Here is a 24,550-nt window from a genome sequence, read left to right on the forward strand (position 1 = left end):
ATAATATTTTGAAACGGAAATCAGAATTTCAAATTCATAGAACAAGACAGCGATATTATTTTCATGGTGCCAGACCCAGCCACCTGCTTGCTATGAGAATTAGGACTTGTGATAATTTCTCTGACATACCAGCCATACAGATAACAGATGGTAGTATCAGCACTGATCCAAAGGAGATTAATAGCACTTTTAAAACCTTCTTCTCTGACCTGTACCAATCAGAGGTTATTCTAGATAAACAGCAGTGTGATGGCTGGTTGGCTCAACTGGACTTGTCCCAACTTTCTAGAGTGGACTCTGCAGGCCTAGATAACTCAATTACATCAGAGGAACTGAGAGTAGCTGTGCAGAAAATGCAGAAAGGTAAATCGCCAGGCATTGACGGAATCCCCCCTGAATTCTATATTACTTTTTGGGATCAGTTGAGTCCTTACCTTCTTGATATGATTAATGTCTCTATTGATAAGGGTGGGTTTTCCAGGGATGTTAACACTGCTTTAATTTCCTTACTCTTGAAAAGAGATAAGAACCCTACAGAGTGTTCTAGCTATCGCCCTCTTAGCCTGTTAAATTCTGATATAAAGATTTTTGCTAAATTCCTTGCCCTCCGTCTTGAGCCACACATGTCAGCATTAGTCAGTCCTGATCAAACAGGGTTTATAAAATCAAGATTGGCAGCAGATAATGTTCGACGCCTACTGCACATCATTGATGCTGCAGCGGACAGTAGGACGCCAATGTCTCTTCTCTCCCTAGATGCAATGAAAGCTTTTGACAGATTAGAATGGTCATTCTTGTGGTCAGTTTTGGAGGTAATGGGCTTTGGCTCCACTTTTATTAAAATGATCAAGGTTTTATATTCCAATCCTTCAGCTCAGGTATTAACTGGCCGGAATCTCTCAGCTCTCTTTTCAGTTTCTAGGTCTTCACGTCAGGGATGTCCATTAAGTCCTTCTCTATTTGTCATCTCACTTGAGCCACTTGCTCAAGCTATTAGACAGAGCGCCATGGTTTCTCCGATATGCATTCATAATACTCAACATCACCTGTCATTGTATGCAGATGATGTGATGCTGTTTTTGGAAAACCCTACTCAGTCTGTACCCCATCTCCTGTCTATCTGTGAGGAATTTGGGAAATTATCAGGATTTAAAATTAATTGGACCAAATCTGCTCTTCTTCATCTTAATATTCATGCCCAAAGCTCAGCCCTTTCTGTTGATATTCCTATTGTAAATCAGTTTAGATATTTGGGTATAGAAATCTTTCCCACTTTGAATCAGATTATCGGGCATAATTTCTCCATCACTTTAACCAGTGTTTTGAAGGATATGGATAGATGGATGGTTCTTCCCATGTCCATTCAATCACGTATTTCTATTGTCAAAATGAACATTTTACCAAGGATAAATTTTGTTAGTTCGATGCTTCCTCTCCCCCCTCCATCTGATTACTGGAGTAACCTTCAGTCTAAAGTCTCTCGTTTTGTATGGAAGGGGAAACGACCACGCTTGAAAATGTCGATTTTACAAAGGAGGAGGGAGGACGGTGGTCTTTCTGTTCCTAATTTTAAATTTTACTTTTGGTCATTTGTACTCAGGCCTTTGCTTTCTTGGTTTGACCCTCATTCCTCTGTCTCCTGGCGTTCTTTAGAAAGCAACTTAGTAGAACCCTGGTCTCTTCAGGATGTACTTTTTGCCAACGTCTCTAATAAGCAATGCCAGCTACGATTTGGCCCTATCGTCTCCTATCTTATACGCGCATGGAGACTGGTGGAAGCACATCCTCGTCTTCTATTTAAGTGGCACACCCTTTCACCAATATTCAATAATAAAGCTCTAATGATAGGCGGGAGGCCTGTATCATATCCTCAGTGGGAGCGGAGTGGCGTTCATCATCTAAAGGATATTTTTAATGATGATGGTCTACTCTCTTTTTCTGATATTCAGAATGCATTCAATCTGCCAGGTTCCTCTTTTTTCTTTTATTTACAGTTGAGATCAGCGCTCAAGGCATATGGTGTTCCTTGGCAGGGACCTTTGCCCACTCACCCAATTCGGAATTTGTTTGCCATACAATCTACAAATAAAGGAATGGTATCCAAACTCTATCAACTTTTGATAGTACCTACACAATTTGGGCTTCCTATTGAAAAGATCTGGGAACGAGACTGCCCTGAATTAGACAAAGAATTTGATTGGCATGATATGTGGTCTGATATTTCACAAGTATCACGAAACCCAGACCATCAACAAATTCATTTCAATTTTGCTCACAGGACGTATCTCACACCAGTGAAATTGCATCACATGAATTTCCTTACTGACTCTTGTTGCACACACTGTTCATTGAAAGCTCAGGGCACTTACCTGCACATGATGTGGGACTGTCCACCGGTCAGTAGGTTTTGGAACAGTGTGGCTTCCAATTTATCTGACCTGGTCAATGGTGCAATACCTGTGTCTGTGGGTGCATTGATTTTAAACGACTTAAGCCTACCTTACATTGCCAGACTTTGCAAAGATTTGGAAAAGATTTTTGAAAAACTACAGTCTCAGACCCTCTCACATCTAAAGACAATTCATTGAGGTTTTAGTCACAGTCTAGTCACAGGCCAGTCTCAGATTAGGATTTTGCAAAGACTGTGGGTCACTATTTACAAGACTGCTTAGATTCCTTCAAATTATTTCCATCGTGCAATAGGCTACACGTCATCATTCACAGGAAATCACATGATAGCCTACTCATATCAAAGTAATTTTTTCGCGTTTCTGCAGCATTGTTTGATGTGTGACATCACTAACAGATATAGAGCTGTTCTGTCACGTAGAACAACCGACTAATAAATTATAAGAAATGAAATAACAAATAATCATAAAGGCTACAGCTGTCGCCTATTTTGCCCCTTCCTGTTTCATGTTCGCGCAAGGTTACTATTGGTTTTTAATGTTCACGTCACTATTTGCATGAGCCACGACTGAAAAGACTTCCGATAATATCAAACATGTTTGATATTGTCGTAACGGCAAAACTAGAAAAAGACTGCCTCCGACGGACTTAAAACCGCTAAGATTGGCACCTTACACTAAACGATTTAGATGACGGGAGCGCGCTGCGATTTCAGTACAACTCCCAAGATTTCCGCCCGATTTTGGAAATTTAGTCGCCGACTGTTAAAACAGACCAAAATCGTGCAATGTAAGCCAGCCTTTATCAGACCTCAATCTTTCCAAACTCAATAAGCGTGCTGTCTTTGCTGGGCTGACAGCCGCGAAGAAACTTATTGTAACTCATTGGAAGCCACCACACACTCTTTCTGTTAAGAACTGGTCTCTTTCCTTTTTGGACATTACATATCTGGAGCTGTCTACTGCTCGAATTAATGGCGCATCCGACAAGACTTTAGATTTTTGGCACAGTCTTGCTGAATCTTTGAAAGAAATGCTTTTAGCTCTATAGCATTTTCCACTGTCTGCTGTGATAAATCCCCTCTGTTTTGTTTTGTTTTGTTTTGTTTTGTTTTGTTTTTTGTCTACAGTATGTCTATGTCTCTGTTTTATGTACATGTCTGTTAATGGTTTGGATTGTTTTTCTTTTTGTTAATGCCTCATTGAATGTATGAAAAAATACCATATGTTGTGTTTTGTATGGTTTTGCATTTAATAAAATAAACATTTGATCGCAAAAAAAAAATTAGACAAAGTGTAATACAAAAAGTATTTCTCTTAATATGAACATTAATCTGGTAGAAGTTTATGAGAATATCTATAAAGGGAAAAAAAGTCCCATTCACCTAGTGTAATAATAGTGTGATCTAGTGTCACCTATTGTGGTCATTTTCAGGACTTTCGTCCCGGATAGAGATTTTGGCACACATCCTGAGTTGTTGGGGTCATATTAGTCTAGAACAGTTGAGATATTCTTCGCTAAATGAAGCGCATATAAATCTTATACAGGACCTCTACTAACAGTCCGTTCAGTATGATTGGATAGTGTTTTTCCTGGATTGTTTGTGCCAGAGGCCACTAAAACTTTTCCTTTTTGTGTCAAAACTTTTAATTAATTGGTTGCAATGGGGATGTGAAGAGTATTTCAAACAATATGTAAAAAAAATGCTCCAGAGAGCATATATTATATATATTTATATTCCTCTTTTTAGGCAACTTTAGCATGGTATCAAATACATTTTCTCCCCACTGTATGCTGGCGTGTGCTGTGGGTAAAACACAACCACCAGATGGTGCCATGTCACCGTTTTTTTACATCCGAAGTGCAGTGATGTGAGGTGACGTGCTTGTGTCACTAGTGTACCATATGGACAAGACACTTCAGCTAATGAGTTTACAGTTGTATTGAAATTTGCAGTGGTTTCTCAATTATGAATATGTCTGTCAAATCATTCGAATGTCACTCAACAACCATAAGATGACATCAGAAAAATGTGCATTGTATTATTATTTCATTTTTCCAGAGCTGTACATGAATCTGTGAACATGTAACAGGCAGGGTTGTGCTGTGTCAAAGTTGATAAAAAATATCATACATCTGTGGTCTTCTCTGGTAACACTGGATTACCAGCTGAGTAGTTCAGGAGAAAGGAAAAAGTCAAGAGCTGTACAGCAACAAGGTTTTCAGTGCCTGATCTGCACTGCCTGTCTGGTTTGTTCTACACATTACGTATGACTAATTATGTATTAGGATGCTCAACGATTTGCCTGCCCAATGTGTACCACAGATGCAGCGTTTACACCATACCATTTGGTGGCCAAGTGGATCAGCTGGCAGTTCACAACAAGACGTGTAGGCTATATGAACTGCATAAACTGCCTGTTGTTTCGCTTGACAGTGAGAAAATGTGTGACAGAGTGAGAGATAGATGAAACACTTTACTGTCACATAAAAATGCTCTGCAATCGGCATAACATACTAATGACGTCTGGACATTAACCAACACACAGAGGAGCAGAACACTATATACTATAGAACAAATCAGGCAGGCATTACAGATCGGGCACAAACAGAGGTGTTTAAAATGAAAGACTGACACAGATCAGATGAGAAAGCTGCTGCTATAGGTTTCACATGAAATCAACTTGTGATAATAGGCTACGCGCACGAAAGGCTCTCTGTGCAGTCATTTACTAACAGTGGAGCTACATGTAGATGTGTGTTGAACCTGCTGATATTGTTAATGTAATTAGTGTCTAGTCTACCCGACCCAGTTAACACGTAAATCCTAAGGAGCAGAATATAACAGAAGATGTCATTACAACACAGTTAGTGCTCCGCAGAACAGCGTAGGGAGAGTCTTTTGTGCACAGTCTGTTTCCTGTTCAGCTAACCACAGTTTCTAAAAGAGCTGCAGGTTGTTTACAGACACCGTTGTAAAGGTGTGAAAGTCAAGACCTTTAGAGACACATAAGCCAAGCAACACACACCACTGTCACACAATGACCAAACTTCCTGTTTCTGTTATGGACTTTGTTGTAAGTCCTTCGACACTTGTCTGTACCCTGTTCATATTCCTAACATGGTGGGGCCATTTTATGCCTCAAAATGAAAAGACATCGAGAATGTACACAATATTTTTATTATACAAAAAAACCCTCAAGAATGCTAAAATGTGTAACCTTTGTTTTAGAGGAAATGCTGATCAGTTGACAGACTGCTATAAAGCGCTCACCGTTACATTTTAACTAATTTGGTTAATATGTGTGGTATTGCTATATATTTATAAATGATTACGGTAAAAAGGCTTTAGCTAAACACCGTTTCTACATCTTGCTCACAGCAGCATACACGGTAAAAAAGGAAAGGTCAGGGCTGTCCAATTTATCAAACAATATTATGTTACAATGACTTAAAACAGTCTAGTTTTGAATGAAACACAACCTTATTGTGTTCAAATAGTCATTCCAATTGAGTAATCCATTTTTTTCTAATTGAATCAAGTAGCCTACGGGGGCAAAGGAAAAGAAGGGTTGTCACATTTACCATACAAAACATGAAATGAAACAAACTCATGTTTTTCTATAAAACACAATGTTATTACGTTTAACTGACATATTTTGACAGCAATGAGTTTATCCAACAGAATTATGTTAGCAGGGTGTCTGCAGGTTTTAACAAGTGGAATTTTAGACTTTTTTAGACCTTTTTTAGACCATCATGGGTTAAATTTAAGACCTTCACAAAGTATTAAAAAAAAGAAATAACAAGCCATCCTGCATCCTGTGACGACAGTACATTACGGTTTCACATCTGTAGTTTTATTATTACGTTCCACTAACAGCAACATGTCATGTAGAACTACACGGACCATAACTGCCACCATAACAGAAAAAAAAACAGAACGGCGTGGAAAAGGACGTAAAACAAAACAAAAAAACATTAATCCTTTGTCGATATTTTCCATTGAAACGTAGGTCTTAAATTACTCAAACTCAATTTTAGACTTACAGTGCAAAATATCTCTATATTTTAGACTTTTTAAGGCCTAAAATTGAAAATGTGTCATTTTAGACTTTTTTAGACTTTTTAAGACCCCGTGGACACACTGTGTTAGATCAATGTGAAGCACCTGAACCAGTAAGGCAAAGGAACACATGAGTTGTCTTGGTGTCACCATTTCATTGTGTTTCATTGTGAGCCTTTGCAAGAACACTGAGATAGTTATGCAGCTAACAGTGTTTCCAAAAGTTTTCATTTGAGTTTCTTAAAGAGGACTATGCAGAATTTGGAGCTGAATTGTATCTTTGTTATGCTTTGAGATAAACTATGATTTGTTCCCACCATGAATGCGTATTGAGCATGCAAAGTATCATTAGTTCCATTACACATGTTTTCAACTTCAATGAATGCTTCCTGTGGGGCACACCATACTCAAAGTTGTCCTTTTACATTGATGTTGCAATACTAAGTAGCCTACATCTGAATGCCTTCATGCCACCTGTATAACAGAATGACGTTGACATTGCATAAATACTTAATATAAACTTCACTTAATCAATTTCACTGACACTACTTCATCAAATTAGGTTAACACAGCATGAATCAGTAAACGTAACATTTATTCATGTGTAACCGATGTACATCCAGCGATTCTTTTTTTTCAGTGTATGAAAACTAAACTGTACTTACATAAATTGCAAAAATAAGAATTATTATAAAATAAAGTAGCCTACTTGGTAAATTTGTAAACCAAAATAGAAATCAACGTTACAAATTGTTAATCATATGTGCTATAATACATGCTAAAATTTGAATAAACATGAAATACCATATAAAATCAGCAAATTATGTATGGGCTAGGAACGGATAACAGCAGTTGGCAGACGTGTAGGGGTGGGGGGCAGTGCTAAGTGAGTTGCTTCTCATCACAAGTTAAAGGGGGACACAAGACTTCATCAGTCTCTTAACCATCACTGCAACAAGAATTTGCCACTGAACATATTCCTCTGCCCGGTGAATTTACTGTGCATGCATGACAGCAGCTTGTTCAGAGTCCTTCTCTCTGACACTGATGTTACAAACTCCAGCTTCATGTCAACCAGGGTCAGCTTTCCTCAACAGACCAGTCAAGTCGCATGGCATCCTCTGCTGGGCTGACTGGTATAACATCAGCAGGAGAGTATGTGCGTGTGTGTGCGAATAAATGAGTCTCTTTCCCTCTTGCCTGTGCTTGTGGTGCAATGGGAATGGGATAGTGAGAACGGTAAGTTCTGAACCAAGTTCAGTTTCTCACAGATAAATATGCTCTGGTGATTCTAATCTGTTCAAGCTGTGTGTTCCACTTTACTGTAGATGGGATTTACTACACACTGCAACACACAAACATGAACATCAGCAATGAATCATTTGAATCATCATGAATATGATGGGAAAACATTAACAAATACATCACATGAGATGTAGTATGCAAGCAGGGTGAGGAGTCTGGCAATGTACCTGCCTATAGCTGAAACACTGCATAACAGCAGGACTCTAAGCTGTGCTTTTTGTTGTACAATTGTAGATGTATTAACTAGCCTACAGTAATTACTATAATACCATTATGAAGTAATGATGGAAGATGTTATCTAATATTCAGGCATTTTACAGACGCCTTCTGGCCTCAATACATGTAGTTTAATATTTGAAAATATAAAAAGCTTATACACATAGTCCCAGAATGCAAGATGCAAAAACAATAAATAATACCTTCAAATGATATTGTGATGGTATTTGTTTCACACTCAAAACTACTACAGTTTGTATGACTCTAGGTTATGTCTTCCTCACCACAGCAACACTTGGCTTTTTCACTTGGCTGTAGACAGTGGTACCAGACTCTGGAGCTGGACAGTTCTGTACAGGAGGACAGGTGTATAAGCAAGCACTGTTAGTGTTTACAGAAACATAATGATTGTTACAGTAACATAAATGATTTATCTGAGCCCTTCTCCTTGTGCCTTTCATGTATATATTTGGTGTTTATACAAATTAACAGCTATTACAAACCAATGATGATATTCAACCTTACCCGAGGAACTCTATTGCTGCTGTAATAGTTCCATAATTTATACAACTATATATAAGTTGTTCTGCACAGATCTGCAGCATCTCCAAGATGGGGACAGAGACCTAAAGTAGCTACAGTAAGTATGAATTTGAGAAAGCTGCGACTAAGGCTATGGTCGGACACAAGCTTGAAAACAAACTCAGTAATGACAGCAGAGGAGTGTGGGAAGGCTTGAAGCGAATTACTAACTGCACAAGCACAGCACCAGGGGTCAGTGATGACGTTCCTAAACTACCTGACAGCCGAAACGAGTTTTACTGTTGTTTTGATAAAGGTAATGCCAGTCACCTCACACAGTCTCCTCTAAATGACAGTCATATTATACACGATGCTGACAGTGCTGAGAACATCCTTGTTTATCTTACTTATATCCTTGTTTATCTTACTTACATTAAGTTGACTGTGTGTCTTAATCCACAGATGTGGTGGAGCTGTTTCATTACGGTTTGCTACGGAGTAAACCTTTGCTTAAAATAGCTAGGGGACAGCTGGGAGGAGAGACTTTAATCTAATTTAATATAATTACAAAAAAAGTATAATCAAGATTGAAAGCCATCATTCTGTGTATCGGTGTTGCGTTAATCCCACACATTTCGTTTGGCTGTCCTTTTTCAATGTACATCACTATATAATCTTATAAAACGGGGGAAAAATCACGGCTCCCAATGCATTTCTATGAAGCCATAACGTGAAATTGTCGGACCCTATCTTCATGTGCGGAACTACTGCACTGCCATTGGCTCATCCGCGTTCGATAGGCGGGACTTAGCCAAAGGTGAATTAAGCACTGCACAGTTGAGTTGGCTTCAGTGCTCACACATATTTTTAACAGGTCACTATAGAATGTAGAGTCCCTGACTGTTAAGTCTGCTGTCATACCTGTGCCCAAAAAGACCAACTCAGCCTCAACTCCGGTGGTGATGGAAATATTTAAAGGCATTGTATGCATGTACCTGTCCATGGTAGTTCCAGTTTGCATACAGGGTAAACAGGTCAGTTGAGTATACTGTGTCCCTATCCACTCTGTACTACAGCACCGGGTAACTAAGATTCTTAGGTTATAGCTCTGTCTTTAACACAATTTTACTGATCAAACTTTTTAAACAACTTCAACAGATCCTGAAATTTCTGCTGCACAGGAAACAGGTGGTAAGGGTAAACAGCAAAACCTCTGGGGTCAAATATATTAGCACTCTTATTCTTATTCCCCCTACAGTACTCACTGTACACTTATCTAAATTTGCAGATGCAATATTGGTAGGGCTCATCTCTAAGAATGATGACAATGTGACTTTCAGAAAAGAGGTCCTCACACTAGTGGAAGGGTGTTCCCACCAAAATTTAGATTCATTTTTTTAAGGAACACTTCACCGTTTTTTCATATTAAACTGTCATTCCCTTAATTAAGACGAGTTGGTACATACCTCTCACGTTTCAATGCGTGTACTCACTGGCTCTGGCGCGCGGCGCAACTTTGATAACATTTAGCTAGCCCAATGCATTCATTAGGATCCAAACAGAGATGAAGTTAGAAGTGACCAAACATCTCCATGTTTTCCCTATTAAAATACAGTTACACAAGTAGTCACACGACCAAGTATGGTGAGACAAAATAAAACGTGGTGCATTTCTAAGCAGGCAAAAGGGATAACTATATTGTGTGGCGGAATAACATTGGGAGCACTTAGTAATATCCTCACTCCAAAGTGAAACATAAAGTGCAAGAGTGAGGATATTACTGCGCCACAAAATATAGTTATCCCTCTTACCTGCTTAGAAATGCACCACGTTTTATTTTGTTTCACCATACTTGGTCGTGTGACTACTCGTGAACTTTATTTTAATAGGGAAAACATGGAGGTGTTTAGTCGCTTCTAACGTCATCTCTGTTTGGATCCTAATGAATGCATTGGGCTGTGCTATCAAAGTTGCGCAGCGCGCCAGAGCCAGTGAGTGCACGCATTGAAACGTGCGAGTATGTATCAACTCGTCTTAATTAAGGGAATAACATAGTTTAATATGAAAAAACGGTGAAGTGTTCCTTTAAAGACTAAGGAAATGGTAGTGGACTTTAGCCGCAAGGGGCTAGTGTCCCGGCCCCTGGCCATCAGGGGCACCGGCAGCTGAGAAAATTTGAGGTGGCCTGCAAGGGGATGTTGCAATTCTACCGCCACTACTGAGAGAATTCTCTCCTTCTCTATTACTGTCTGGTATGGAAACATCACTGTCCAGAACAGGCTACAGCTAGACAGAATAGTTCACATGGCGAAGAAGATCGTAGTTTGCAAACTCACCCCCTTATCAGAAATCTACACCCAAAAGGACCACATGCAAAGAAAGGGCATGAAAAAATCCTGCTAGATGTAACTCATCCTGCCAACCATCTCCAATCAGGTAGAAGGCTAAGGGCTATAACACAAAGACTGCATGCTTTTTAAATAGCATATACTGTAGTGCAATTAGATTTTTAAATAGCTCTCCATCCTTGCACCAATACCTCATGGAGGTAGATCAATCCAACACAGGTCTTGGATAGTGTGTCTTTGTTTCTTTTTTTAGCAATATGTTTTAAACTGTATTCATGCTATTATGCCACTGTATTAAATGTTACATTTGCACTTGAAATCTGCACTTTAGGTGAACTTCTACTAAAGTCACTTGCCATTTTAGATTCTTGTCTATGTAGGGACGAGCCATGAATTAATGAATCTTATACAACAGTTAGGTCCGGTCGAACGATTTAACTATATCTGATTGGACGAGACGCGTTCTATCAGTGGTGATATTAAGCAATATCACCACTGGTGACTCTTCACAGCTAATAATCACTCCGCCAATGTATCCTACTGTGGCCGAGAAGGGTCACAACACATGCATATTCAAAAGCATCTGCAACCTCAGGGTCACAATACATGCATATTCAAAAATGTATGCAACCTCAGAAAAAACCTGCAACCTCAGAAAAAACCCTGCAAACTCAGAAAACACTTTCTAACTCAGAAAACGCTGCAAATATTCACAACACGAGCAAATATGGAAACGAACTGCAAACTAGATGAAAACGAACTGTAAGTAGATGATGTTTCCTGGGGGACCATAATCAGTGACGGGCTCCGTGAATTTCCAATCTGCTAGAGAGCTAACGTTACGTCTTTGGGCATGTTATAAATCGCCAGAATCATGTCTAATAATGTCAAATACAGCGCCCTCCACAATTATTGGCACCCCTGGTTAAGATGTGTTCTTTAGCTTCTAATAAATTCATTTTTTTTTTCAAATAATATAGGACCACAATGGAAAAAAAAGCGTTAAATCCAACCTTTAATGCAAGTGCATTTATTTAGAAGGAAAAAAATCCCACATTAAGAAATAATTATTCTTCATAAAATCACCTGTTCCACAATTATTGGCACCCCTAACAATTCCTAGGAAATAAATGTAACTAAAGTATTTCTGTCATTTCTGTCATTTCTACAGTAGTTTACAAAGTCAATCAGAGTATGTAGGAACATTTAATTAGTAATTCTTAACATCCTGTTTCCCTGGGCTATCAATATGATGTGACACAGAGGCCATTTCTCTTCAACATGGGAAAGACAAAGGAACACACTGTTCAAGTAAGGCAGATGTGTGTCGACCTTCACAAGTAAGGCAATGGCTATAAGAAAATAGCCACTCGCACACCTGCCCATATCTATGGTCAGAGGAATCGTTAAGAAGTTTAAAACAACTGGAACAGTGGTAAACAAGCCTGGAAGAGGACGCATGTTTATTTTGCCACCACGCACAGTGAGGAGGATGGTAAGAGAAATAAAAAAAATCTCCAAAACTCACTGTTACAGAATTGCATCAAATGGTTGCATCTTGGGGTCACAAAGTCTCCAAAACAACCATCAGGCACTATCTACATGCCAACAAGTTGTTTGGGAGGCATGCAGGGAAAACAACCTTTCTCACTCAAAATCATAAGCATCGGCATGAGGATCGGTGATGCTGTGGGCCTGTTTCTCTTCCAAAGGGCCTGGGAACCTTGTTAGGGTGCATGGCATCATGAATGCTTTGAAATACCAGGACATTTTAAATCAAAATCTGGTGGCCTCTGCCCGAAAGCTGAAGATGGATCATCACTGGGTCTTTCAGCAAGATAATGACCCTAAACATATGGCCAAGTCTACACAGAAATGGTTCACCAGACACCGTATCAAGCTCCTACCATGGCCATCTCAGTTCCCAGACCTCAACCCCATTGAAAACCTGTGTGCTGAGTTGAAGAGGAGAGTGCAGAGGAGAGAACCCAGGTCGTTGGATGATTTGGAGATTTTGTGCAAAGAGGAATGGTCGAAGATCCCTCTTTCTGTTTTCTCTAATCTTGTGAAACATTATAAGACAAGATTAGGTAGGTGCTGTTTTATTAGCAAAAGGGGGTTGTACAAAGCATTTACATCAGGGGTGCCAATAATTGTGGCACACATGATTTGATGTAAAATAATTATTTCTTAATGTGGGATTTTTTTCCTTCTAAATAAATGCACTTGTATTAAAGGTTGGATTTTACGCTTTTTTTCATTGTGGTCCTATATTATTTGGAAAAAAAAATAATTTATCAGAAGCTAAAGAACACATCTTAACCAGGGGTGCCAATAATTGTGGAGGGCGCTGTAACATAGCATACTCTAGCCTACATACATAGGCCTATTCTAACATAGAACTGACATCAATTAGCCTACAAAAAATTATATTTCGACTTTAAAATATCTCCTATGGACGCTATGTTTTCCATTCATTCCAATGGGGAAAGGTTTGAGGATTTTCAACACAAAATTAGTTTACACTTCGAAATTCGTTGCACCATTTATATCACAGCTACCCTATTGCCTAACAAAGACAACAACATCAACATCTTCTGTTTCGTGCATTTTTTCAGGATTTGAAATGTTGTCAACGATTTGTGTGCAAACCGCTGATTAGCCGACAGCTAGCTAGCTAAGGCTAACATGACAGATGGCCTGTAGCCCATAGATATATATAGAACTATATATCTATGCAGTAGCCTATGTGACTTCAGGTGAATTTATTGGTCACAAAACCAGACACATGTCAACTAACTGGCAGTGCCTTTCAAAAATGCCTCACAGAAACATTATCAATATGATACAATTGATTTACAAACACTTTCACTTCTCTGGACAGAGGCCACTCACTGATTCGTCACTGTCCGTCACTGATTATGGTCCCCATTTCCGTTTTCGTAGTTGCATTTCGTTTTCGTAGTTGCATTTCGTTTTCATCTAGTTTGCAGTTCGTTTCCATTTAGTTTGCAGTTCTTTTCCATCTAGTTTGCAGTTCGTTTCCATCTAGTTTGCAGTTCGTTTCCATATTTGCTCGCGTTTTCTGAGTTTGAAAGTGTTTTCTGAGGTTGCAGATATTTTTGAATATGCATGTGTTGTGACCCTGAGAATGCAGATGTTTTTGAATATGCATGTGTTGTGACCCTTCTCGGCCACCGTAGTATCCAGAGACAGTTGATTCTTCGCTTTGATTTAACAAGAAACGGCATTCCATGTTCTTTGATATAGCAGTTGCATAGCAACCGCGTTCTGAGGCCTACTTCAGATAGCGGAGGAACTGGGGGGAAAAAAAACCAATGGCAAATAATAAAATATCCTTCCTAAAAATGCACTCTGGTATCTTTTTTTGTTGGCAATGGAACGGTTGTATGAAGGCGTTATCACACACTCGTGGTCGTGGTATTGTTGGCCTATATCGCCAAGGCTGTGGTTCGCCGTAACACAGCCATGGCAATAGATAGGCTACTCCCACCCGGGCAATAATGCTTAAATGTACTGTGCTTGTACTGTACTTTGTCTTATGTCTTTGTCTATTTCTATGTCTATGTCTGTCCCAGGCTTCCTATTTTTGTGCGGTGTTGTCTTGCCTCTTGTAGAGCACACTGCAGCAAATTTCTAAAAACTCTGTTGTATGGCAATTAAAGCATTACTGTAATCTCCTTACCTCTAGATTCTCACCAGCTGAGTCAGGCTGATGGGAGTGTGGTAGGCTGTAGAGTGTGGTGTTTGGTGGCTCTATGCTTAGAGAACCCTGTAGCACACACATTTATTAGGCTACATGTAGGCAAGTCAAGCAATAGCTTATTGTGTGAGGTAGGCCTAATACATGTGAATATTACATTTTATTGACTGATTCTAATTGAACATCAGATATTCACCTGATGTGTTGCATCTTCTCCACTGGGTGTTTCTTTTGGATCCTACAGATGGACAGAGAGAATACAGAAATTGACCGCATGGCTCAATAATAGGAAATAAGCATATTTTAATTGGCAGTGAATAATTTGGTTCGTCAGAAGTGTTCGGACAGTAAGAACCTAACATATTCATTACCTTAACCGTGCCATACTCTGTGGAATATTTGTCTGTAAGAATATGAGAATGTGATCAGTTCTCTTTCACAGCTGAGATGAAAGTCAAAATAATTTCTGTCTGCTTCCATGTACCTGATACCACTTGTCTCCACCGACACCATACCACTAGAAATACAGCAATGGTAAGAATGGCAATAACCACAGAACCCACAATCACAGCAGTCAGATTTTGTCCTGAAGAAAACAAATCATCATTATGAAATTGACATGGCATACATTATTAGACTGTAATGCCTTCTGTAGTTCTTTCTCTACATTTGGTTCTTTAGGAGAGTCCTTATGTGTTTGATACTCTCAGTATGCATTATGTGAGAATAGTTAAACATTATTACATTTGTTTAGCTAGCATTACAGGGTATCACGTGTGTTGCACTTGAACGGCTGATGGTCATGCAGTTTCCATACCCCAACAGACAATTTCAGCGCTCCCCCAGACCACACTGATGAGCAGCCAATCAACAAACTCCTATCACCTCCATCACCTTCAACCCCCAAACTCTATATAAACGAACCCACCATGGTCAGTGTCGGTAAAGTTACATTGGAGCCAAAGAAGTTGCTGGAATTTCATCACAGAGATTCCCAGATAACTATTCCATTACTGCTGTGCATCCATAGGATAAGTCAAAGCTATTGCCATCACTATGTGTGGTGTTCAGTCTACTACTGTAGACGAAATGCATGTGTGTGTGCTTGTGTGTTTGTAAGACAGTGACTGATGAAAGTGACTGACTGAAACATCTGTTTGTTAATAAATTGGATGCAATGTGAAGGAAGCAGTCACTTACTTATAAGTTATTTTAACTATGTACTGCATGGCAGTAAAAAATGAGTGGGGGTGGGGGTGTGGGTGTGTATCTGTGCTTGTGGATGTCATTGTGTGTGTGTGTATTATATTCTTGTATGTGTGTGTGTGTGTGTGTGTGTGTGTGTGTGTGTGTGTGTGTGTGTGTGATAGTATCATCCTAAACCAGCAACCCTTCGCTCAACACCACCATCTACAGGCAGATGGGTGTACAGTCACTAAATGTACACATAAAATTGATAAAATTGATAAAATTCCACAAACCTTGGCATACTCCCAGAGTATGTCAGGCTAATCATGCACATGAAATGTGGTGCAGTTCATAACATCTGAAGATAGGGGCAATTAAAGCAGTATAATATTGCATTTTCATTACCATGGGGGCAAATCACAAATGACCGGTGACAAGGTCAGTTGATGCAGGCTCTCATACCATACACATTTTGTCATCATCTGTGCCACGGTTCAGGTAGTTATTTAGAAAATGTTTTCTAATATAATAATAATAAAAAAATGGGGGGGGGCAGTGCAGGGGTGGAGTGGCCCCCAGGGACCAAACTAAATAAGAAGAAATGTCTATGAGGGGTACATGTCTGATGAAGGGCTAGGGGCCCGAAACGTGGTCATTCCATTAAAAAAACTGTGGAGCATTTTCTGGTGTGCGGACTTCTCTCTCTGTCCAGCACCCAGTTTTTCATCGTTTTTTGGATGTGCGTGCGGTAGCCTACTCTTTTACTAGGGGTACATGCCCATGCAAGTTTCATGTGCCCAGGAATCGTTTACCAAAAATTCAGGAAGTAGATGACGGGGGGGCTGTACTCACATACAGTTAAACCATATTTAAACATGTCCCCATGTCTAAGGACTTATCTATCTTATGCTTACCTTCATAAATAGGACATAGCAGTTTGATCTGCCTTGTGTCAGTGCTAAAGTTCGCTGCGTTGCTATAGTTACAGATGACAAGAGCATCTCTGACAGAGAGTGAGAGAGTGAAGTCAGTGGAGGCTTTTCTCTCTGGAGAGGAGATGATGTCATTACAAGTCGAGGTCAGAGAGAGGTCACCACCTCTGCAGGTCACATTAGAAAAATCACCAAGAGATTGGTTAGAGACAACAGACAGGACAGGGGCCTCTACTGGATCTGAAACACACACACACACACACACACACACACACATAGAGAGAGAGAGAGAGAGAGAGAAATACACACAGATTAACTACAGAACATTCCGTGTCTCAAAACAATTAATTTCAGGATCTTCCAGTGAGACTATGGAATTTTTACCAGACATTGGCCGCGTTTCCCAAACGCGATCTTTCTTAAGGACTTAAGAAGGCTCCAAAGAAGGAATCGCTAAGAAGGAGCGCTAAGATACGGGTGTTTCCCAAACACGTTCTTAACTGCCTTCTTAGGAGAATCTTAAGATCAAGCCAAAGAAGCTTCTGAGAAGCTCTTAACGAGAGCTGTTCACCACGGTGGTGCTGAAACGGAATCAATCGATGCCAGGCAAATCGATCACCCACCCCTTTATAAGCGCACAAGTCACACACAGCGTCCCGTGTTCCCCCTACAGGTGCAATTAGGCTACGCATGTATCGTGTGTGTGTGCGTGTTTGTGTGTGTGTGTGTGCAGGCCCGGGTGGCTAATTGGGAGATTCGGGAGGATTACCGGTGGGCCGTTAACGTTTTGGGCCAGTGTGAATATCGTGAGCTTAAATATATTGTTTCTGAAGATAATTTGCTGCGCCTTTGCGGCACTTCTGCACCCTGGGCTGTGCGGTCGCAGCTCCTTACGTCTGCCAAAAAACTGAAACTAACTGATAAAACAGAGTGATTATCAATATAGCCTAGGCCTATTTTTTATTAGCCCAGGCCATTCATATATTAACTCAGACACATCCCATCTCTCTTATAGATAGTGTAGTAGTAGGCATGTGATGTATGCTAGTCTACTTTATTAATATCCGAGAAGATGTAACCCTCCAGCCCATGTGGCCTGCGAGTGGGGTGCACATACAGTATGCATTAATGTAAAACCGGACTTTTACATCGCAGACTTTGGCAACGCCTAGAGTAGGCTACTGTAGCAGGTGAAGCCTCATTAGGTTCTTAGTTCAATTACATCTGTTTCCTTGATATCCGTGGAATGCCACAGGGTTGTTGATGTTTTTTGTATGTGAAGTATTATAAACTCATATGCATGTGTTGAAAACTTAAACATGTAATTCAATATTATTTTTTTAAGTCTATGTTTCTTGTGCCAGTGGTCCACAGCCACGAGTGCATTGCAACATTGAAAATTGTTTTATTGTGATACATTTCCCTGACGCAGCTTGATCAATAAAGCCTAGAAATCTAGGTGCCCCTCGCGGCAGGCTATGATCACTGAGCATTTGATCGCTAAGAAGGCTGTTATGTTTCCTTCTTAGTGAATGATCTTCTTAATTATATTGCAAAATGTTGGGGCTGATGGACATTGAAATCTGGGGGTTCGCTATTAAGTGTCATGTAGCCTCCTTAAAAGAGTGTCGGGATTTCCACCTGCTAGACGCCGCATTAATTCATTGATGGAATGGAAACATAAATATTTCATGGCCAAGTAGCCTACACTACAGGCTACAGAATAGTCTATCTTATGACAGACTTTGCACTGCTCTGAACGTGTGTCATATTTGGCTCAGCGCTGTTTTCTCTGGGCAAGTTCCCGCACTAAGACGTTACTTTGTGTTTGATGCGTTCAGAAAGGTGCGCCGTCTGTCAGTTAATAGCATAGCCTATTCTGATGTATTGACACAGAAGATCGTTAGATGTCAAGAGTTTTAGCAAGCTACTGTAGCATCAGTTAAGTTGCATTCATATCAAGGGGGGGAAGTCCTTGTCCCCACCGGAGATTAAAATAATTTAGCAGAGGTAGATAAGGGGGGAAAGCTTTAAGATTAATACTGTTAAACCGTGATATGTTTGTTTGGAAGTCCTTTCTCCACTTCCGACGAAGAGCTTGGTCCTAGACTCGCCCTAACCTATGGTTTTACACAGGAGCAGGCTGTGTAATAACGGCGGGTGAACTTATATATTTTGTTCCATATCTGTATTTTCCCACTGCTGTTGTAACAGCCGAACACTTCCCGACATCGTAAGCCAAAAAACGAAGGGAAAAAAGACGATTTACTCCATTCCACTGGTAAACGTTAGCAAATTTATCGCCTACGAGCTGCGGTCGTGGCTGCGGTAGCTAAACCGCAGTAATGGCGCTGCCACCAGATGGCATCATAGAGAATCCAGCGCCGGATTCGTGTATGTATATATACAGTATATATATATATATATATATACAGTAGATAGATAGATAGATAGATAGATAGATATAGATAGATGGATGAGCATCATGCACAATGGCAAACTTTTGTTTTTTAGTGGAGTGAGAGTGAAATTGTGGTGGTTTTATTAATTGTCTGGCTTATTTAAGTTGGCAGTGTATCTGGTCTGCTGAATCACATGTTTTCAGATACCACAAATAAACAACTCGATATTTTGATGTTTTGCCATTGGTAGTCAGACTACCCATCCAGTCACTCAACTATACATGTAAGAAATCTTAAAACGTTTAATTTGCATAAAATGTCCCCTCATGAAAGTCATGAGTCTACTCACCCAGAACAGAGAGTGTGTAATTAACATGAACGTCTCTTCCTGCAATGATCTCTCCTCTGTAGAGTCCACTGTCACTCTTCTGCAGGTTCTTCAGCTCCAGAGAGAAGGTCTCCTTATTAAACTCCACTCTGCCTTCATGGTTGAATACTTCAACAGTGTCTCTCCTGCGAAGATATCTAATTATTCTGACAGGGCCAAAGTGCCACTCTATGATTTCTATGCCCTTCTGCTCCAGGGGCTCCTGGTCCTGCTTGAACTCCAGAGTGACAGATCCTCCAGTTACAGAGTACTTAGAGGACCCAGCTGAGGAAGAGAGACAACATATGGTTTGAAGAGCATGATGAAGTCACATCATGTTACTTCAGTGCAATGTAAATCAGTTACAGCACAAGGTTCGGAATTAGTTTTAAAGTAACACTTCACCGTTTTTTCATATTAAACTATGTTAATTCCCTTTATTCCCAGTATATTTTGTGGCACAGTAATATCCTCACTCTTGCACTTTCAGTTTCACTTTGGAGTGAGGATATTACTGCGCAGAGTCTAAGTGCTCCCAATGTTATTCCGCCACACAATATAGTTATCCCTGTTACCTGCTTAGAAATGCACCACGTTTTATTTTGTCTCACCATACTTGGTTGTGTGACTACTTGTGTAACTGTATTATAATAGGGAAAACATAGATGTTTGGTCGCTTCTAACTTCATCTCTGTTTGGATCCTAATGAATGCATTGGGCTAGCTAAGTGCTATCAAAGTTGCGCCCCGCGCCAGAGCCAGTGACTGCACGCATTCAAACGTGAGAGGTATGTATCAACTCGTCCTAGTTAAGGGAATAACGTAGTTTAATATGAAAAAACGGTGAAGTGTTCCTTTAAAGGATTTACTGTTAAAGGGACACCGATTAGCATTAAGCTAAGTTTTGTACTGTATCTTTAGAAAAACAGTCATGTCCCTCAGTTTGCCTTGAGATGGGAGAAATATGGATTTCAATTTTGGACTTCCTGCTTTCAATGATGTAAAAATCATCATTTTACATCATTGAAAGCAGGAAGTCCTCTTCATGGGTTCCATTGAAATACGTATCTCAAGGCAAACTGAGGGAATGATGCGCGACCATTCAAAAACATGACTGGTTTTCTAAAGATACAAAGCTTAATGCTAATCAGTGAAGTGTCCCTTTAAAGAGACCCTATGCAACTTTTTCATAGTCATAAAATCGCTCAGAAATCGTTGTTTTGCTTGACTGACCAGTTTCATCGAAAACAGTAATATTTCCTCCCGTCCCTAGTGTCCCTATCCGCTATTGCAACCTTGCAGTTTCTGCAGGAGACGATCGTCTCCTGTTTACATCTGGAAGTCTGAGACGTGTAAGGAACAAGAAGAACCACGCTTGAAATTTATATATAGCCTATATATGTATAAATATACACGCTAAAGCTGTCGGGGAAGCTCTGCAGAGAAATATGCAAGCATAAAACGAGCGAAAATGAAAAACGAAACCGAAACTTAAGATGAAATCGCCAATCCTGCATAGTTCCTCTTTAAATGTAACTATATTGTTGTTATTTGTACGTCTCTTTGGACAAAAGTGCCTGCTAAATTCCATAACCCTAACATGTTACCTTGGTAGTTACAAATTCAAACACAAACACTAACCCCCCCAACCAACAGCCAGAGCGCCCTCAACCTCCTCCTCTCGGCGCTTCTTGGCGCTTCGATAAGTGTTTATTGTTGCTAAGTTACCAAGACCAGAGACGGTTTATAACGAGAAGTGCCATTGACGAGCCCGGCGCTGTTCTAAAAGTTGAACAGATTTCAACTTTGAGCGCTCTGAGCGCTGCGACAAAAAAACGTCGGCGCCGACAGTTTTTTTCCGCCGAGGGCGCTCGGCGCTGTGAGCGCTGGGCTACATAGACTTTACATTGAAAATTGTCGCCGTCGGCGCAAAAAACGCGTTTGGTGGACACAGCACCTAACAGCACAAACAGGAGTAGGGGAGCGCCTGGACGAATGAAACGGAGGACAAATGAAACATTGCGATTTTCTCCTAAGCCGTTCAAAATTGAAACGTCAAAATTTGTCACCAAGCACAGCACGCAAGCCTTGCCAGACCAGGGAAAAATCATGTTGATATGTCACGCTGATCTTGAGTTAGACCCGACAAAGCGTTTTGACGTGCGCCAAGTAAATGTTCTATTACGCCGATTTTTTCAAATATCAAGTTGTATTTATGGCGTCATGTAATGCTATCATGAATGAATAGATGAATTGGTAGTGTAACTTATCCTACTGTATGCAATGTCAAAGTTAGTTAGTTTAGGAGAAAAACAGGTTTTGCTGCGAGAAGTCACTGTCGGGACAAATGAAACATGACGTCGTCTTCCGGTTGACCTTGTATTTTTGAACAAATGTTAGGCTGATCAAGTGCTCGTCACTCAACATGACTTAAATCTGTGAAATAATTAAGTTAAATCAGTATATTAATGATATAGCTATAGCCTATAGATATAGCTATGACTCCCACCGACCTCATTAGTCCAAATGTGCATTTGAATGCAGCAAATATTATTTGATAATTACTTAAATATTGCGAGAATTCTCCTAAAAATTTAACAGCACTTACAAAACATGTCCCTTGACAGGTATATTACATGAAAACGTGAATAATGTTTACAGTTTCTTTAGATTTGATAATGTTTCATTTGTCCTACCCCAGCGTTTAAACTGTCCCTGCCACTTGGGACATTTGAAACAAATGACCACTTCTGTTCAAACTTAAATTACACCACAATCGTCATACATATCCTACCAAATATCACAAGATTTTAAGAGACCACATATGTGAGTTGCTGATCACACAAAATTTTTTTTTATTTTTGTAACGTCGTCTTTGAAAACAACGTTTAACCGAAAATTGTTTCATCCGTCCAGGCGCTCCCCTACAGAGGATACAGAGATTATGTGGTTTGAGTTCCTTCCTGGTGTTATGAAGAGGAGGCTGACACTGAAGTAACCACATGTAAACCATGCACCTAAATGCACAACTGATGCACAACAAATGGTGCAGGTATTAAAAATGGTAGCTGTTCTCTCATATTGGATGACATGAATTTGGTCTTTTTGACACACTGTACATGGCTTGATTGTTCAGCAGTAACATTGAGTTCCTATGGCAATTCTTGTCTTGCCTGACATAACTTAAAGGAACAGTTCACCGTTTTTTCATATTAAAAGTGTTCCTACCGCTCTTATTTTCTTCAGATCTTTAGACGAGGTATGGTCATCATAGATTCTCCTATGGGGATCTATCAGAATCCGAAAGCTCTCATTTGGTTTCACTTTCTCAATAAAACACATTAAATACATTTCTGTGTGTCAACATCTCTGAGGACCTCTCTCTCAATACTTCTACCCTTGGGGCAGCCGTGGCCTGCTGGTTAGAGCTTAGGGCTGGAAACTGAAAATGGGTGGGGGAGCGGCAGAAGCGCCCTTGAGCAAGGCACCTAACCCCTCATTCCTCCCTGAGTTGGTGTGTGCTTCACCTCACTGTGTGCCCTATGAGTTTCACTAATTCATGGATTGGGATAAATGCAGAGACCAAATTTCTTTTAAATATGCTCATTGAGCTCAATGCAAACCAAACAGGCTAGACTAACTAAAGAAATCTTTAGCTATGGTGAAGTGTATGTGATGATGTGGGGCTTTTTTAATTCCAAAGGCCAAGGGAACTTGGAAATAGCTGGCCTTTAAAAATAAAAACATATAAAAAATCCTCCTGCTCCTGGGAATTTAACATAGGGGTCAAATACTTATGCCCCCTGTATTTAAGGAATAACATTTAGGCCTATTTATTTACGATCCCATATGAAAAAGAAATAGAAAAAACTTATACTGCCAGCAATGTGTTTTATATCCAAAACTTGTATGATTTATTCTTGAAAGTGGCCCCTTTCTCGTTTTCCTCATACAATGTCATATAGCCCTTACGGGTTCCAAAGTTCTATATGTTTCAGGTTACACAGATTTACTAAGGATCTTATAATGGTTTCACTGTCACATAAAAATCTATCATTTTAAGATTATAACCGAACTAGCAGGTTCAGAGGAAGCCACTCTACTGAACTCTAGCTCTGTATCCCGTGGACAACCAACCAGCTAAGCCCCCAACCCCCGAACCCCATTTTCTGTTAATAATAAATGTTTCTACCAACCTGTATGATATGTGAAGCCCAGCTGAATCAAGCAAAATAAAATTATCATCGTCATCCTCAATACAGCAGCATAACAGGAGTGGCAGCCATACAGACGTTTTCGCAGTGTGCACTTCCTGGTTGAATGAGGAGGTGACATTTCGGTGACAGCATGTGTGTCTGCTAGACGCTGCAGACCATCAATGTGAATGGTCTATATGTTTGTCGATAGGACTGACTCTGTAGAAGTGAACACAGTCTCATCATTGATGTTCAGAATCATATCAGGCCATAGGTGTAACCACATTAAAGGGATCTCCACAGAACTTTTGACTGTTTTCGCATAATCACTCTGTAAGTACTCATTTGAACATTTTGTGTGTAAGGGAGGGACAAACATTATTCAAAAACAGATTGCACCTATGGTGTCAGTGGCCAACTTGGCTATCTCCATCCAAGTGGATTAGCCAGGCTAGAATGTGGAAAAGCTTGGTTTATGCATAGCAGATGCAGTGCCACACAGATGCTGTATATTTTGCAACTAGAATAGTCCTGGTATAGGCCTAAGTCTAATTCAATCCTAGTAAGGGATGGAAGGGTCTCTCAGAATTCCGGAAGAAAAAGTAATGTCCGCATTTGCAGGCATTTGCCTGATGAAGACCCAGTAGGGTCGAAACGTTGCACTTTTTTCAATATTAAATCAGGAGCATTTATCAGTGTTGCCGACATTACTTTTCCTTCCATAGTTACTCTCCATTTGTCCTGCACCTGCAAGGTGGGATGTGCGCACAGCTACTCTTCTTGAACGCATCTCAGAATTCCACCTTTTAAATGGTTTACTGTTAATTGGTAGCTGACTAAATACTTGTTTTGACACACACACACATACCCACCCAC

At 40.0% G+C, this 24,550-nt stretch overlaps 1 protein-coding gene across 2 annotated transcripts; it reads right to left on the bottom strand.

Moving 5' to 3' along the window:
* Positions 1 to 5,423: 5,423 nt before the first annotated feature.
* LOC134063498 (uncharacterized) lies at positions 5,424 to 23,810 on the bottom strand. 2 transcript variants are annotated; one of them, XR_009936183.1, is made up of 9 exons: positions 23,675 to 23,810; positions 19,462 to 19,764; positions 16,693 to 16,950; positions 15,075 to 15,176; positions 14,962 to 14,993; positions 14,787 to 14,828; positions 14,573 to 14,659; positions 8,200 to 8,346; positions 5,424 to 7,820 (listed from the first exon to the last, which is right to left on the bottom strand). XR_009936183.1 is itself a non-coding variant. In XM_062519016.1 (9 exons), exons 1-9 carry the CDS (start codon positions 23,727 to 23,729, stop codon positions 7,776 to 7,778), a joined length of 990 nt encoding a protein of 329 aa, XP_062375000.1. In that variant the 5' UTR covers positions 23,730 to 23,810; the 3' UTR covers positions 5,424 to 7,775. The 2 variants fall into 2 exon arrangements, 1 of the variants encoding a protein (XP_062375000.1); XM_062519016.1 differs by having other exon boundaries at positions 8,281 to 8,346.
* Positions 23,811 to 24,550: the final 740 nt, after the last annotated feature.

Source organism: Sardina pilchardus, chromosome 2, assembly GCF_963854185.1.
Source record: "Sardina pilchardus chromosome 2, fSarPil1.1, whole genome shotgun sequence".
NCBI classification, from domain to species: domain Eukaryota; kingdom Metazoa; phylum Chordata; class Actinopteri; order Clupeiformes; family Clupeidae; genus Sardina; species Sardina pilchardus.